This window comes from Gadus chalcogrammus, chromosome 6, assembly GCF_026213295.1.
Source record: "Gadus chalcogrammus isolate NIFS_2021 chromosome 6, NIFS_Gcha_1.0, whole genome shotgun sequence".
Classification (NCBI taxonomy): domain Eukaryota; kingdom Metazoa; phylum Chordata; class Actinopteri; order Gadiformes; family Gadidae; genus Gadus; species Gadus chalcogrammus.
In genome coordinates this window covers 14,382,409-14,397,309 of record NC_079417.1, presented here as the reverse complement: position 1 = coordinate 14,397,309, position 14,901 = coordinate 14,382,409, and the positions used below count along the sequence as shown (strand labels likewise).

The 14,901-nt window shown below is 45.7% G+C and overlaps 1 protein-coding gene across 2 annotated transcripts in view; it reads left to right on the top strand.

The window, feature by feature from the left end:
- aopep (aminopeptidase O (putative)) overlaps positions 1-14,901 on the top strand; it is a 73,807-nt gene that overhangs the window by 10,670 nt on the left and 48,236 nt on the right. For both annotated transcript variants that reach the window (XM_056592831.1, XM_056592832.1), the window contains exons 7-8: positions 12,057-12,276; positions 13,206-13,312. In XM_056592831.1, coding sequence (XP_056448806.1) covers positions 12,057-12,276; positions 13,206-13,312 — 327 coding nt within the window. The remainder of the gene's footprint in view (positions 1-12,056; positions 12,277-13,205; positions 13,313-14,901) is intronic.

Here is a 14,901-nt window from a genome sequence, read left to right as displayed (position 1 = left end):
TCCAGGGGGATACGTGTGTGCGTGAGTAAGCTACCTTTTAGCATATTTTCAGTTTAAATCTTATTTTTCGATTGTGATCTCGTCCTGCCACGCCATTTTGATTCCGGCAGGAAGGGCACTCATGCCGTTCCACATCCCCCCCGGCCCCCCTAACCCTTTTGAAGCCAATATCAGTGCGTCGCTAAGAAACAGACTCAGGGACAAAGCGGAGATTTGCTTTCCCCCCGCCACGTGACCAAATAAAGGCATTTCAGACGCCCCTGGAGAGAGCGGTGTAGCTTTCCGCCGTTTTTTTGTTGGGAAATGACAGAGTGTTGACACAGGCCTTGTGCTGCACTTGTGGGGCAGAATGTTTGTTCTGCTTCAACACAGCCAGGGCACAACCCTGTGCTTGTTCCTACAAGACGGATAAGCATACACCTTATTAAAATAATAAGTCTCATTATGCGACGGAACATTCTGTCAGGGATGAACCGCTGATGAACCTGGGAAATCCCCCAAGATGTGCTCTTAATGTTGCTGCTTTTTTTAACTTCTGGTTTGATTTACAAACTTGGATCACCCCCTCGCTCACTTGCCCACTTGCCAACTGACTTTCTCATGCTTATGCTTAGTTCTCAGCGTGTATTCTTGCAGTGTTTCCGGCTTCCTTCTTCACCATTGATATCCGGGCACCGCAAAACAACCAAACAGCACAAACAGAATCATACAAACATGTTAAGAGCATATTTCTTTTTTTTTATAATAATAATGCTTTTTATATGTTTATTTGCAAAAATATATCTATTCCTTCAAGTTGTTCAAATTGAGAGTTTGGACCCATGAAAAATGAACATCTGCTGAATGGACCCATAATTATCAGCTAGTTAAACCAGTAGTCTTTACTGGCAAACGATGGAGCTGTATAACTGTCAAGAGACACTACAAGACTTATGCCTGCTGTACACCTGCTGACCTTTTGTAGTGGTGGAGGATTTTCAGCTTGACTTCAGATAACTGCATAGTTTGTTTATGGGCTAGCAGGAAGTTACCGTCACCAGGAGTCCCTGTTGGGGAGTGGTAGGAAGCTGCAGGGGGCTACCCTTTCATTGCCTCCGAGCCGCTCCCTGGAGGTCCCTCGTATATCAGGTGAGGTGCCACTCAACTTGGGTGATAAAAGGTAATGAAACGAAAAAAAAAAAACATTGCATGTTGAGCATGTTAAACTGGTTGCTAAACCCTCATCCCCCCCCCCCCCCTCTCTGCCAAAAACAACCCACAACATTTAGATTCTCGTTTGAACCAGCTTTGTTATCTGGACTTTCTCTTTATAGGATAGCGATCCACAAATTCAGCGTCAACATCATAGCGCTCCTCTGCCTTATTGTGAAAATAACACCTCTGCCACTTTGCCCGATAACCCTCCTGCACTCCATGCACGCCATCTCTATTTCCTCCCTCCATACTAGGAACCCCCTCCGCCCTTTTACCCAGACTCCTCTGCTGTCCCCTGCGACTTCTCTACCTTCCTTGTCTCCTCTCTGCAGTCTAATCTCCCAAGTAACCCTAGACGTGTGCGACACAGACTGGTGCTTCTCCCAGTGTGTGTGTGTCTGCGTGCATGCATTTGCGTGTGCGCAAATGTGTGTGTGTGTGTGTGTGTCGGGCCCAGGAGACGGCAGTTAATCACATAGTCAAGCATGGGGTGTTTCTTTCTTTTCTGTCTTAAATTAATCTCTCTCTCTCTCTCTCTCTCTCTCTCTCTCTCTCTCTCTCTCTCTCTCTCTCTCTCTCTCTCTCTCTCTCTCTCTGGACAGAGGTTTCTTTTTCTAAAGAGACTGAGAATAGAGAGAGGAGAGGAGGGGCTGGCAGGGGCGGGCAGGGGGGGGAGCATCGGGAGGTTACCACTTCATCCTCATGGTTCCCCTTGAAAGGACGTTTGGCAAGAAGGCAGTACTTGAACTTTACCCTCACTGGCGCACACACACCCACAAACCAAAAGAGCAGCTGACAGGTAATAGTTGAATGAGAGGAAAACAAGGGGCTTTGCAATCGGCCTACAGGGGAGCCTTGTGTATCCATTGTAAATAATGACCGCTAACGTGATTGTGTGTCGTTTCTTCATATATCCTTTGAATCGAAGCCGTCTAAAGTGAGCGCTCTCTGGCAGCAGCTGCCATACGGTGCTGAGTTTAACCGTGATACCGGCCCTGGTTAGTGCCATAACTCTAAATTAGGCGCTGTGGCAGGACAGGCATGACACAGCAACCCCCCCCCCCCGACCCCATACTACTGGCTAATGGATGAAACCACAAGGCCCATTACATGCTGTGATGGATGGGTCCATTGTATTTTGGAGGGGATAATGCCGCTATTATTGTATACTATGTGTATCCGGGTGTGTGTCTGTCAGTGTGTGTGTGTGCATGTGAGAACGATTGTTTTCCTGTGTGTGTGTGTGTGTGTGTGTGTGTGTGTGTGTGTGTGTGTGTGTGTGTGTGTGGCTGCAGAATCCCCCATCCGAAGCGCGGGGGTAATTTCATTTGGCCGCGGAAAGCCAGACGGCCTAATGTCCGTGGGACCTCTGCGCTGAACCGACCAAAATGAGACATTTGAAGCAAAAGTTCGGTGAAGTGTTTGGTGGTAATGCTTCCGATGTCTGGCTTTTGCTTTTAGCCTGGGGAGTGGGGAGTGGGGGGAGGGGGGATGTTGAGCTGGGGTGCTAAGCTATTAGACCCTGGATCAGAACGGTTACAGTCACACTGTGCCCGCCTCCTCGCAGGTCCTGCTTCTGATTTATTTCATGCTTTTAGGCCTTTCCTGACCTTTTTGCCTTTTGCCTACTCATACCAAGATATGCAGTAGAATCACTGCTAGAGAAAATCTGAAACCCTTAGTAGGATTCTTTGCTCCTTTTGTACGTTGCTTGCCAGGATGCATTCCTTTTGTCTTAAGAATACAGCGATTTCTGGAGTCTTCTACTGCTCCACAATCAGCCAATAGTGTTTTTTTTGGCCTTATGAACCACAGCATTCTTTACCCTCAGATTGTCTTCTTTCGTTGCATTTGCAATCATAGTGCTAGATTTCGTTATAATTCACAAGCATTTGTAAAAATAAATATATACATTTTGTTTTACATATATATGATATGCAGTACATGTTATACATTATATATCATAGGCCCATTTTACCTAAATATAAGGTCAAATTAGCCTATGAGAGGAAGCGGGATGAGGTGGCACATACTATGTGTGCAGCCCTTTCCTTGATGTGTGTGTTTTTACTTTTATTTTTTAACCTTTCTAAATCTGACCTCAATTGTACTGCACTCTTTCTAACCAATCCGTTACCTTCAAATGCTGCCCTCCAGTGACGAACAGTATCAATTCCAAATCTCCACTCTCTCTCCCATTATATAACTGCAACAGATATATTTATTTCCTTGAAGGTATGACCGTAAAATAATCTTTTCAAGACACCTTCTTGGATCTTTTTGTCTTCCAGGGGTTAGCCAATAAGCTAATCTTTCCCTGCACAGGGACGGTTGAATACAGCCTGCATGCCAATAGCAGCACCAAGGCAAGAATGTGGTTGACTTCACACAAATGTCATGTAGACACCCCGTCAAGGTTGATAAAGTTATTCATGAGAATTCGAGCACTGCGCTAGACCTCATGACATCATACGTAACGCTGGAGGGCCAATTGATTCCCCGTTACCAGCGGCGACCGAGTGTAGAGCAGAGGTGCTGAGGGACGCTGACACCGGCCTCAGACGTGTTGCGATAACGGGGGGTAAAATGTAGGGAGCTTAACGTCGCAGTAACAAGCAGATTATGGGGCTCAACAATGGCATGAAAACAATGTTATGCAAATGAGCTTTGTGATAATCATCCCGTCCCCGATGGCAAGAAGACCGTGGTGTAGTCATAACCTTTCCCATAAAAAGCCGACCTGTTTATCAGCCCCCCCACACACACACACACACACACACACACACACACACACACACACACACACACACACACACACACACACACACACACACACACACACACACACACACACACACACACACACACACACACACACACACACACACACACACACACACACAACACCACCACCTATCTCTCGGAGACAAGGCCCCAGATGTGGGGCCTTGTCTCCGACAGATAGGTGGTGTTGTGTGGGTCAGGAAGGACACGTTGCACCAGAGTGATGACTATGTTGTCGTGTGTTGCTGCGATGGGTGGTGGTGATGTCGTTTTTGCCCCGGTGCTGGTATCGCATCGTGCCATGCCGCACAACATCCGGTCATGATTCTGCAGCATCATGACCTACACAAACACACAGGCGCACATGCACGCATGCCCTTTGGATGAAAGTGCCTTGTGAAAATCGGAGTAAATAGTGTGTAGGGTTTCTGTTAGGTTTTTTTTATGGCGCTGTAGGTGCATGTATGCTTCCTTATTGTGTCTGAATTTGCGACTGTAAAGTGTTTTGTAAATGTTTGTGCATCCCTGTGCAGGGGTGCATGTGTGTGCGCTCCCTCTTGTATATTAAGTAGCATCGGCGGAAGCCTGCTCTCATGGCTGGTGCGTTTGCGTCTCGTTTCCACCGGCTCATCCGGCTCCGTCCACAATTGAATACAGGCCCTGCAGACTGATTGTATAGTGATTTTATAGGCCCATTATGTTTCCACGGTGATCATGTCATCTTCATTTCCAGCCTTTGTTTATCTTGGCTGCTCTAACAAGCCAATTCCCCCCGAGGCGATCAATAAATAGCAATGTATCTATCGTGTGTGTGTGTGTGTGTGTGTGTGTGTGTGTGTGTGTGTGTGTGTGTGTGTGTGTGTGTGTGTGTGTGTGTGTGTGTGTGTGTGTGTGTGTGTGTGTGTGTGTGTGTGTGTGTGTGTGTGTGTGTGTGTGTGTGTGGCTCTCAGGAGGAGCAATGCTGAGGGGTTGAAAAATATGTCAATACATTGTAGCACAATACACAAGCAACCATGGTGCTAACTAAACCAAGTCTCCCAATATCTATTCACATTAAAAACACCTTCAATCTCCCCTTAATATGTAGTGATTCCTGAGAAGTATGTTTTAAGAGGTCAAGAGGGGACTCCCGGTTTTAAGAGGAAGTAAGAGGTAGAGAAAGGCCTGTAAGAAAAATCCTTACTAAGTTTATTGTATTGGTTCAATATTTGAGAGTATCCAATCAGGCTGTGTGGCTTTTAATTGATAAATGGTCAACTTTTTTTTTCTTCTTGACAGTTCGCAGTGTGTACATGATACCAGACATATCCTTTGGAACATTTAATTAAAGTCTGCAATTAAGGAAGGTATCAAGGTTGTACGATCCCTTTAGCATCTTGGACACAGCCTTTATATCCTAAACCAAAAGGAAAAGTAGATTCTTCAAAAGATATACTTCAAAGTGAAAGGGCTAATCAATAACAAGTTGGGCCAGGCCACTCTTTGCCATAAAAAGAGCCAGTTGACATTATTTGACAGTTGAGACATGCTTGCTCATTGCCGGACAAATTCCAAATATTTTGAGTCTGTTCAGACTACCCGACTCCAACAATATAAAAAAACAGGCTCTGTTTGAAGCAATACAAGGAGTGGCGCTTTGTGTTTAAACGAACTCTTGGTGGACTTTTAAGACGTTGTTACTTTGCTTGCACTCTTTGCTCCCATACTTACTTGCCCTCGTATTCAGACGCGAAAAAGCCCGCCCTCTTCCCTTAACAAACCTACTGCACCCAGCGGTGTGTGCATGTCTGTTTGTGTGTGTGTGTGTGTGTGTGTGTGTGTGTGTGTGTGTGTGTGTGTGTGTGTGTGTGTGTGTGTGTGTGTGCGCGCGCATGTGTGTGCATGCCTGTGTGGAGAAAGTGAGTCTGTATTATTAAAAAGCGATATCTAGGGCGATTAGTAATGATTGCCTCAGGCCAGTGCCAAAGTGGTTGAAATTCAAGACGTGGAGAGACCGTAGTTCAATAGCAGTTATGCCTCTTTGATTACAATCAACTCAGATATTTCTCCCTGGGATACTTATTTCCAGCCTCTGATGCCATGCGCTGAGCAGCGTGTGGGTGAGGTGCTCCCTTCCCCTGACGGGCCCCTGTACATGTGATCAGGCCCTACATGGTGTGGCATTTGGCCTGGGCCCCGGGGGCCCCTGTCTGGGAGCCTCGCGCTGATCTGCAGCCAAGCTGGAATGCCAGACATTTGAAGTCAGACTCGCTGAATAAGAATGGAGACGGAGTGCTGGTCAGGAGTTTGCTGAGATAGAGCCCTGTGTTCTGAAATAGGCCACGCCACGGTGTGTCTGTGTCTGGGCGGCTGACCGCAGGCCAGCGCCGCGGCAACCTGCTGCCTGGACGTCTCTAAACAGACAAGACTGTCCTTGGTTTCCAGATGGTTTGCTCACGTGTGTGTGTGTGTGTGTGTGTGTGTGTGTGTGTGTGTGTGTGTGTGTGTGTGTGTGTGTGTGTGTGTGTGTGTGTGTGTGTGTGTGTGTGTGTGTGTGTGTGTGTGTGTGTGTGTGAGGGGCGGCTCCCTGGGGATCAGTGTAGTCTATAGGTAGGTGTGTTTATGTGCTCAGTTCTGCCGTCCACAGCCTATGGTGGTCTGAGTTCAAGCCTGGAGGATAATCATACATTGGAAAGAAAACCTAAAGCCGTAAAAGTCACAATCTAAAACCAAACTCTCTATTTCAGTCTCTCAGAGATGGACGGACGGACGGAAAGGCAGGCAGACGTTGTCTCATTGCACTTCTCACTCATGCTTACGCTGTCTTTTTCCATTTCCTGACTCCCTCTTTTTCATCAGCGTACCTTCAGCTCATCGTGTCATTTCCTTCTTCGCTTTTCCCGCCGCCTGAACTATTTATGCAATTACACACACACACGTTCTTCTCTTCTCTTTCTCTCTCTGTCCGTCTGTCTTTATGTCCGACTGTCTGTCTGTCTGTCTGTCTGTCTGTCTGTCTGTCTCTCTCTCTCTCTCTCTCTCTCTCTCTCTCTCTCTCTCTCTCTCTCTCTCTCTCTCTCTCTCTCTCTCTCTCTCTCTCTCTCTCTCTCTCTCACTCTCTCTCTCTCTCTCTCTCTCTCTCTCTCTCTCTCTCTCTCTCATGGGGCTTTTTTAGTGGTGCAGATCTGAAATTTGGGATGTCAATTACAGTCCTAGGATAGGGCCACTGCTGCATTATGCATGGAGGAGTCCCACCGGGGAGGGGAGATGGCCTACAGCCAGGAGGGATGGGTGCAAGGATGAAGGGATGAATAATGGATACTGGGAGAGAGCGGAACACTTCTTCAACCGATGTCTCACCTCCACATCTGTCCAGTTACCCTGGATGACTTGGGAGGAGAGGGGGGGGGGGGGGGGGGTGTTATTCTACGACAAATTGGCAGATATTTGATATCAAGGGGCAGATTTGAGGGGAATACAGAGGTCTGATCTGAGACTTGATCTTTAAGATCCCTGCTCTTAAAGATCCCTGATCTTTAAAGTGAAATTTTTCAGGCTAAGTAATGGGTCGTATTTATACTTTTGGTTGGTGTCTGGTGAGTCAGGCTGATATTGCTGCAGCCCAGTGTTTTTCCCTGTGTGGGGAGATCCTGGAGGAAGGTCAAACAAGTACAGTCCCTTGCTTTGTTTAGTTTTTCCAAAAACAGTTAAACGGGGACCATCAGATGGATGTGTCTGTTGGCATTGATTCTATTGTTCATGCGTCTGTTGTTCATGTGTCTGGTGTGCATGTGTCTGTTGAGTCTGTGCAGGGCTTTGCTGTCCCTCCGTGTTTTAGTGTTTGTGTTGGGTGTTGTTGTAAATGCAATGACATCTTGATGGCATGACACTATTTGTCACCGTAGTTATGGACCCCCCACACATACACACCTCACCCAGAGGGCCATGTGCACACGCTATCACTGAAAGGCATCCTTTGTGTGTGTCTCTGTCTCTCTCTGCCTCTCTCTGCCTCTCTCTCTCTCTCTCTCTCTCTCTCTCTCTCTCTCTCTCTCTCTCTCTCTCTCTCTCTCTCTCTCTCTCTCTCTCTCTCTCTCTCGCACAGGCACAGGCACAGGCACAGGCCCAAACACATGGGCACTGTTGAAACGGACAACAAAGGCGTGCTTATCCAGTTGTGGACCAATAAGATCACGCTATAAAGAAACTAATAAAGCTAATGTTAGCATCCCTTGCTCCGGCGGGAACCTTTGTTTGGGAAATCAGGAGAAACACAGGATTAGATTTGTGTGGGGTGCTGTCTTTGAAATAAGTGTCCACAGGGCCCTATTGTATGATGTTGACATGTGCTTGAATAAGGATTACAGGCCCGCCTTCTATCTGATAAAACAGGCCGTGGGGAAATATAAACTAGTTGTATTGTTTAGATATCCCATTTGTTTCTGCTCTGAAATTAGCTGTTTGGCACACCCAGAGTAGACATGCATATTTGCTCGCTGCTTTCCGGCATAATTTACTTAGCTTGTATCCATAATTAGGTTATGGAAAAGTATGAAAATAACTCCTCTGTCACTCTGTGTGTTTTAAGATGATAATCTCTTCCCGAACAGATCAGCATGCTGTATTGTTGCTGTGTGTTACCTAAATGGCTATGTAATGATGATTGATGCTTTTAGGAAGAGAATGTCCTTTCAAAGGTTGTAAGAGTCTAAAGTACTCAGTTTTAAAACAACTTTGGACTGTGACCTGGTCACTGGTTATCATTTATATAAAGAATGAGAAAGAGCCACACTGTGGAAATAGTTTATTATTCAATGGTCAACTACGCCATTGGTTTATTATGCCTTTATTTATTTATTTATTTATCTATATATATATATATATGTCTATACTGCAGGCAACACTGAAATCCTGCTGAACCCGCACCTTCCATAGTACATATCTATGTTGTACCGGCCATTGAGGAATGCTTGCTTTAGTTTCAAAATCTATTGTGTAGCTTGACCTAGAATCTATGTGTACCTGTTGACATGCCTGTCTCTGTCTCTCACAATGCGTTACCCCTCTCAACACTTTAGGAGCCTTTAAAACACAATGTGGTCGTCCAGACAAACGGAACACTCATGTTGTCCTCGTCTGTCTCTCATTTGATGACTGATAGACAGAGGCTGGTCGGAATGCTAGCGCTGGAGACGGCGTGTCAAACAACCGGGACTTAGTCAGGTGCTGTTATATGAGCACGGCCAGCACGAAGCCATTCATTTACACCTCTCTGACCCGGCCCCTATTCTTCTGTCAAAGAATAGCCTGCCTGCCTCACACAGACAGACACACACACACACACACATGCACACTGGGGCCCCTCAGGGCACGCACAGGTTACATAAGATAGGGGCCAAGGAATGCTTCAGAAAAGTCTTCAGCCATGACTTTGGCTTTTGAGCTGCGATTGGCCCCTTTCTCTGCCTCTGTTGTCTCAGGTTCACAAAAGGAAACTCCCACGCCCCTCCCCCTCTCAGGTCTGATTTGCACACTGGGGTCGGGTGATTTTTTTTTACAGTGTTTGCAGTAGTTGAGATCAACGATGAACCGCATCCATTTTCCGAAATGTATGAATATTTGTATGCAGATTTAGTTGCATTACTCTTCTAATGTAGTTGAGAAATTAAATAACAAATCCTTGACACAAACTCTATTGGGGAAGCTTTAGTAGCCTCTTCAAACCTAAAAGACCCCGAGATAAAGAGATTTCTTAAGGAAGAAAAATAACAACATATTGGATATTGTACAGGCTGTTTTAATGAGGGAATAGAGCAAATTAGCCCTTTACTTCATCCAATATTTAAAAGGTCACATTTAATAATCATTATATCATGTTGTATTTTCCCGGTCCACCATGCTATGCTATACTATACTATTGGCTCACGGCAGGTTGTCTCAGGCTTCTCACCCTTGTCCCCGTTGGCCTTTAGATAACCGTCCATCATCACACAAACCTCACACAAACTTTGGCTGTTTAAATGAAAGCCAAGGCAAAATATTACCTCTGTAGAAACAGGAATATATTGAATCATTCACATAGCATCCCTTAGCACTTAACACTTCTGCTAATGCCAAGTTTGCAACCACATCCATAAGCAGGTTCCTTCATGTTCAATGCATACCGCTGAAGGCCAGATGCCCTATGAACTGCAGTGTTTCCTCATTAAAGGAGGACTAAATGGAGGCTTGTGCTTATGTGGGTTGCTGTGATCAATTTGATGTATGGGAGAAAGTGTGTGCCTATCAGAGGTCTGTCAAGTTATCTTCCCTGCCACCGTCTCTGCTGATCTGATGACTTAAGCAACAAGCATATTTCCAACCATGAAGTCAATTTTATTGCAGCTGGCTGAGAACGAGGTATTCCTTTGCAGAGGGACTTGTTCAAGACTAAATGCGGGATTTGCTTTGGTCACTGAGCATTCAATTAGTTAAAAACAGAGGGGTGTCCAAAAAGAGAAGTGCCGAAAAGGGAACTTGGGGAGTTATCCTTTTGTTTGTTTTCTCCACAATCATGTAATTTCGTTCTTATGAGCTTGTCAAACTCCTGACCGCGTGATAATATTCTTGATTCTCATAATCATTTGTATTAATGGTCCATTGGCTCTACATGTTAGGTTCCATTACTTTACTGTTTATGAACTTGGTATAGCACTTTCATATCTCTCTTTACTCCTGCCTCCCCCCTATTGTAGTATACCATGACCTTATTACAAACCCTGGCGCAAACCCTGGGATAAGTTTCCTCCCTGAAGTACACAACATACAACAGCAGCAAGCTTTGTAGCTCGGCCTGGAAATGTCAGGAAATCATAAAAAGGGCTTCTCTGAGATTGAATCGCGCTCTATAGTTCTTATTCTGTCATGATGAAGATGCGCTCTATTATGCTTTGAGGGTTTCTCCTCGTTTGAGAACATTGGTTTTGGAAGTTTTGAATCCTGAATGGAATGGTGTGTAGTGTGAGTGCAGGGAACGGTGGACTCTTGCTCAATGATCGCATAGTGCAGGTAGGGCTGACAAGATGGCTTTATTAGTAAGCTCTCCATGCTAAACTTCCTCTCTCTCTCTCTCTCCATTCTCCCCCCTCTCCCTCCTTCCCCCCTCTCTCCTTTGAGATGGAAAAGGGATAGGCTGCCACCTCCCAAACACTTTGGTGCCAAGACACACACACACACACACACACACACACACACACACACACACACACACACACACACACACACACACACACACACACACACACACACACCCCAATTGAGGGAAGAATCATTAATGTGTTCAGAGTCATGAAAACGCACACATATTACCACAGTCATGCACGCGTGCAAGCATTTGTCATTTGTGGCGCCATACAGGCTGTATTCTTCATGGTAATAACAGACTGAGAACCGTCCCTCACCCTTTGATTCTATCACAGGGTGATGCCCACATATTTTGTCTCTGAGGGTTTAGATTTATAGGTAGGAGGCTATGAACTTGCTCACTGATTTGTTGTTGCTCTTCCACTTTTCTACCTCCTACTCCTCCTCCTTCTCCTGGCCTATTCTTGACCACACTTTCCCGGTTATCTCCCTTTATCCAAAACGCCTTGTCCTCCTGCAACCCCTGCCAACATCTCTTCTTTCACCGCATCCTACCCTATCCTCTCTCTCTCTCTCTGTCTCTCTCTCTCTCTCTCTCTCTCTCTCTCTCTCTCTCTCTCTCTCTCTCTCTCTCTCTCTCTCTCTCTCTCTCTCTCTCTCTCTCTCTCTCTCTCTCTCTACATGTCTACATGTCTTTGTCTCTCTGTCTTTGTCTCTCTCTCTCTCTCTCTCTCTCTCTCTCTCTCTCTCTCTCTCTCTCTCTCTCTCTCTCTCTCTCTCTGTGGGATTTATAGTAATGTGTTGTTTCTTGTCACCTAGGAGAAGACAAAAGGTCTCGGATCAAATAATGACATTTTCTATTCATCTTAAATATCTTTTGTGAATAAGAAAATGTTAAATAAAAGCCTGTCAAAAGCTAAACTCCTTTCCCCTGCTCTTACGCCCCCCCCCTCTCTCCCCCACCTCCCCCTTCCTAGCCCCCATATCATATTCCTGTCTCAGAGCGTGCTGGACGTGGCCGGGGCCGGCCCGGCCAGCGGAGTCGCGGACAGGTCTGTCTTGGGGTCCCGGCTGTGCCATGAGCTGGCTCACTCCTGGTTCGGCCTGGCTATAGGGGCCAGGGACTGGACCGAGGAGTGGATAAGCGAGGGCTTCGCCACGTACCTAGAGGACGTGATCTGGGCCAAAGCTCAGCAGGTAGGCTACAGTGGAAACATGTCAATCCTACGTAGAACGTGGGTAATGTTCGAAGATGTCGAATATATATATGTAACCCGGGTTTCCGGTCCGATAGTGAATCAATACTTTTGTGTCACATCAATAAAATAAGGTAGAATAAAAACTGCTTATTTGATCAAAATTTCCTTGTCTCTTTGAGAGACTGTGTGGCGGAACAATGCACCTTGTTTAGGACTTACTAGGCTAACTAGGCTTTTTACGAAACGTAGATGACCGGTGGTCCAGTTTTGACTCTCACTATTACCGACAAGTTTCCATTTATGAAGTGCTGAGGTTTGGTACACAGTTTTGGGTTTGAAAATTGTTTACCCATGTTGCGAACAATAGCATATCTTGCTGTGGCTTTTTTCTGTTCAATGTTTTCTTGATTGAATTAGCATATCCGCAGCAATTGGGATTTTACTCTGTTTCAAAAGGTTTTACTACCCTTTGTAAAGAAACGTTATCTCCCCATGGGGTGTATTTCAGGTAATAGCCTTTAACAACATACTCAACCTCCCCCCCTTACCCCCACTGACCCTTACATGAGTCATGAGTCATGCGTCTCGTGCAATTCCTTTTAGTAGCACATATTTTACAGTTTGTTTTCTTTTTTCCCTGTTCTATGATTCTACGGTTTTCTTTGTCTTTATTTTCTTAAAGGGTGAAAAATCAATTGCATTTGAAACGTGTCCGAAAATAAAAAAAATAACATTGTAATGAGGGTTGTCAATTGAAAAGATAATGTGTAACATTGTATCGAGGACAACTTTTAGCAATCATATAAAATATCACGCAGTAATAATAATGAGTTATATGAACTAGCGCAAACATTAACCTCTCTCTCTCTCTCTCTCTCTCTCTCTCCCCCTCTCCCTCTCCCTCTCCCTCTCCCTCTCCCTCTCCAGCTCCTTCCTGTAGAGATGAAGGAGCAGGCTCAGTTGAAGGCCTTGCTGAGGTGGAGAAGGCTGTCTGATGAGCTGCAGCACTCTCAGGAAGAGCTTCAGATCCTCAGGTTGGGCTTCCAGTTATTTAACAGCCCTCATCACAAACACATTTGCACAGCAACGTACTAATGCTAATTCCACACATTTCTGGGGTTTAACATGTTGCTACGGTATTGCTAACTTTACACCCAAACCTACAATACCATAGAAAGCGGTACCCAAAAAATAGGTTGTCAACAGGAGCCATGAAAGCAGAGACATGCTACAGTGTAACCCCCTGAACAATAGCGCAGGTTTTTCCCTGCACAGCTACCTCGCGACCCGTCATTACTAGTACTAATACGCCATCACTCCAGGGTTGGGAAAAACCACTGTGTGCTGCTCACCCAGACATTTAGACAAGTAGTTAATTTCCATTCGGGTTGACACTAACAGCCCCATTGAGAAGTGACTGTTTCAATGTGACACATTCTGATACAGTGCACACAATTGCAGTTTTCAGTCCATTGGCATCTGTGTAGAGATGATGGTCTTTATAATTTGCATGATGGAGGATTGTCCATGCCTCACTCCACATAAGTGGCTATTTAGGTGACAAAAACAAAAAGCCACCTATGTGAGAGGAAAATGGGGCTCCATGCTGCCATGCAGGAGATCTCCCTGAGTGTGTTTGGTGATGGCTGGTATAACCTGTGCACATTGATTTCTCAATGCAAAACAGGTTTACAGCCTCACCCGGCCACTGGGTCCAATCATTGTGACTCGGGCCGGTTGAGGCTGCTTGAACCATCCATCGTTCACACACTCGTGACTAATACGTTCCTTTGGAAGTGCCTTCCGCTTTTTGACAAGAAGAATGTGCACTAAGATCTGTACGATATGTCAGGAAGGCGTCTGTCTGTCTGTCTGTCTGTCTGTCTGTCTGTCTGTCTGTCTGTCTGTCTGTCTGTCTGTCTGTCTGTCTGTCTGTCTGTCTGTCTGTCTGTCTGTCTGTCTGTGTGTGTGTGTGTGTGTGTGTGTGTGTGTGTGTGTGTGTGTGTGTGTGTGTGTGTGTGTGTGTGTGTGTGTGTGTGTGTGTGTGTGTGTGTGTGTGTGTGCGTAAATGCGTGCTTAGTTTCTCCACATGCTAGCAGGGATGCAAGCATTCCATGACTACAGGTGTGGCACCTGTTGAGACAGGGTAAAGCCAGGTGAACTGTACCATCATGCCTATAGTGAGGTCAAAACGCCCACGCTCACGCCCACACGGCTACAATTCTTCATCCTATCTTGACAGGCTAAGACCCACAGCCGTCCTGTTTTATCTGGGCTGAAATCACAATGTCACGGGTAGGGGTGGGGATTAGGTCTTTCAACTCTGGCAGTCAACTCTTAGAGGTTGGGATGTCTACCTCCCACTTGCCCCCTCCACCAGCGTAACTATAGCCCAGACTATTTTGAGTTAATTTTGAGGCAAAATATGCAGCACAGAGAAAATCTATATCGAATTGATTTCTTGGCACTTTCGCAGGTCACTAGACACTAACTGTGTCCTACCCTAATGACTTGTTCTTTGCACATCTGTCATCACCTAACAGACCCTCATTAAATCCTGATATAGGGTTTGGAAAGTAAAGTGTCCAGAAGAGCCTAGACTGAGTCTTTTACAGATGGTCTG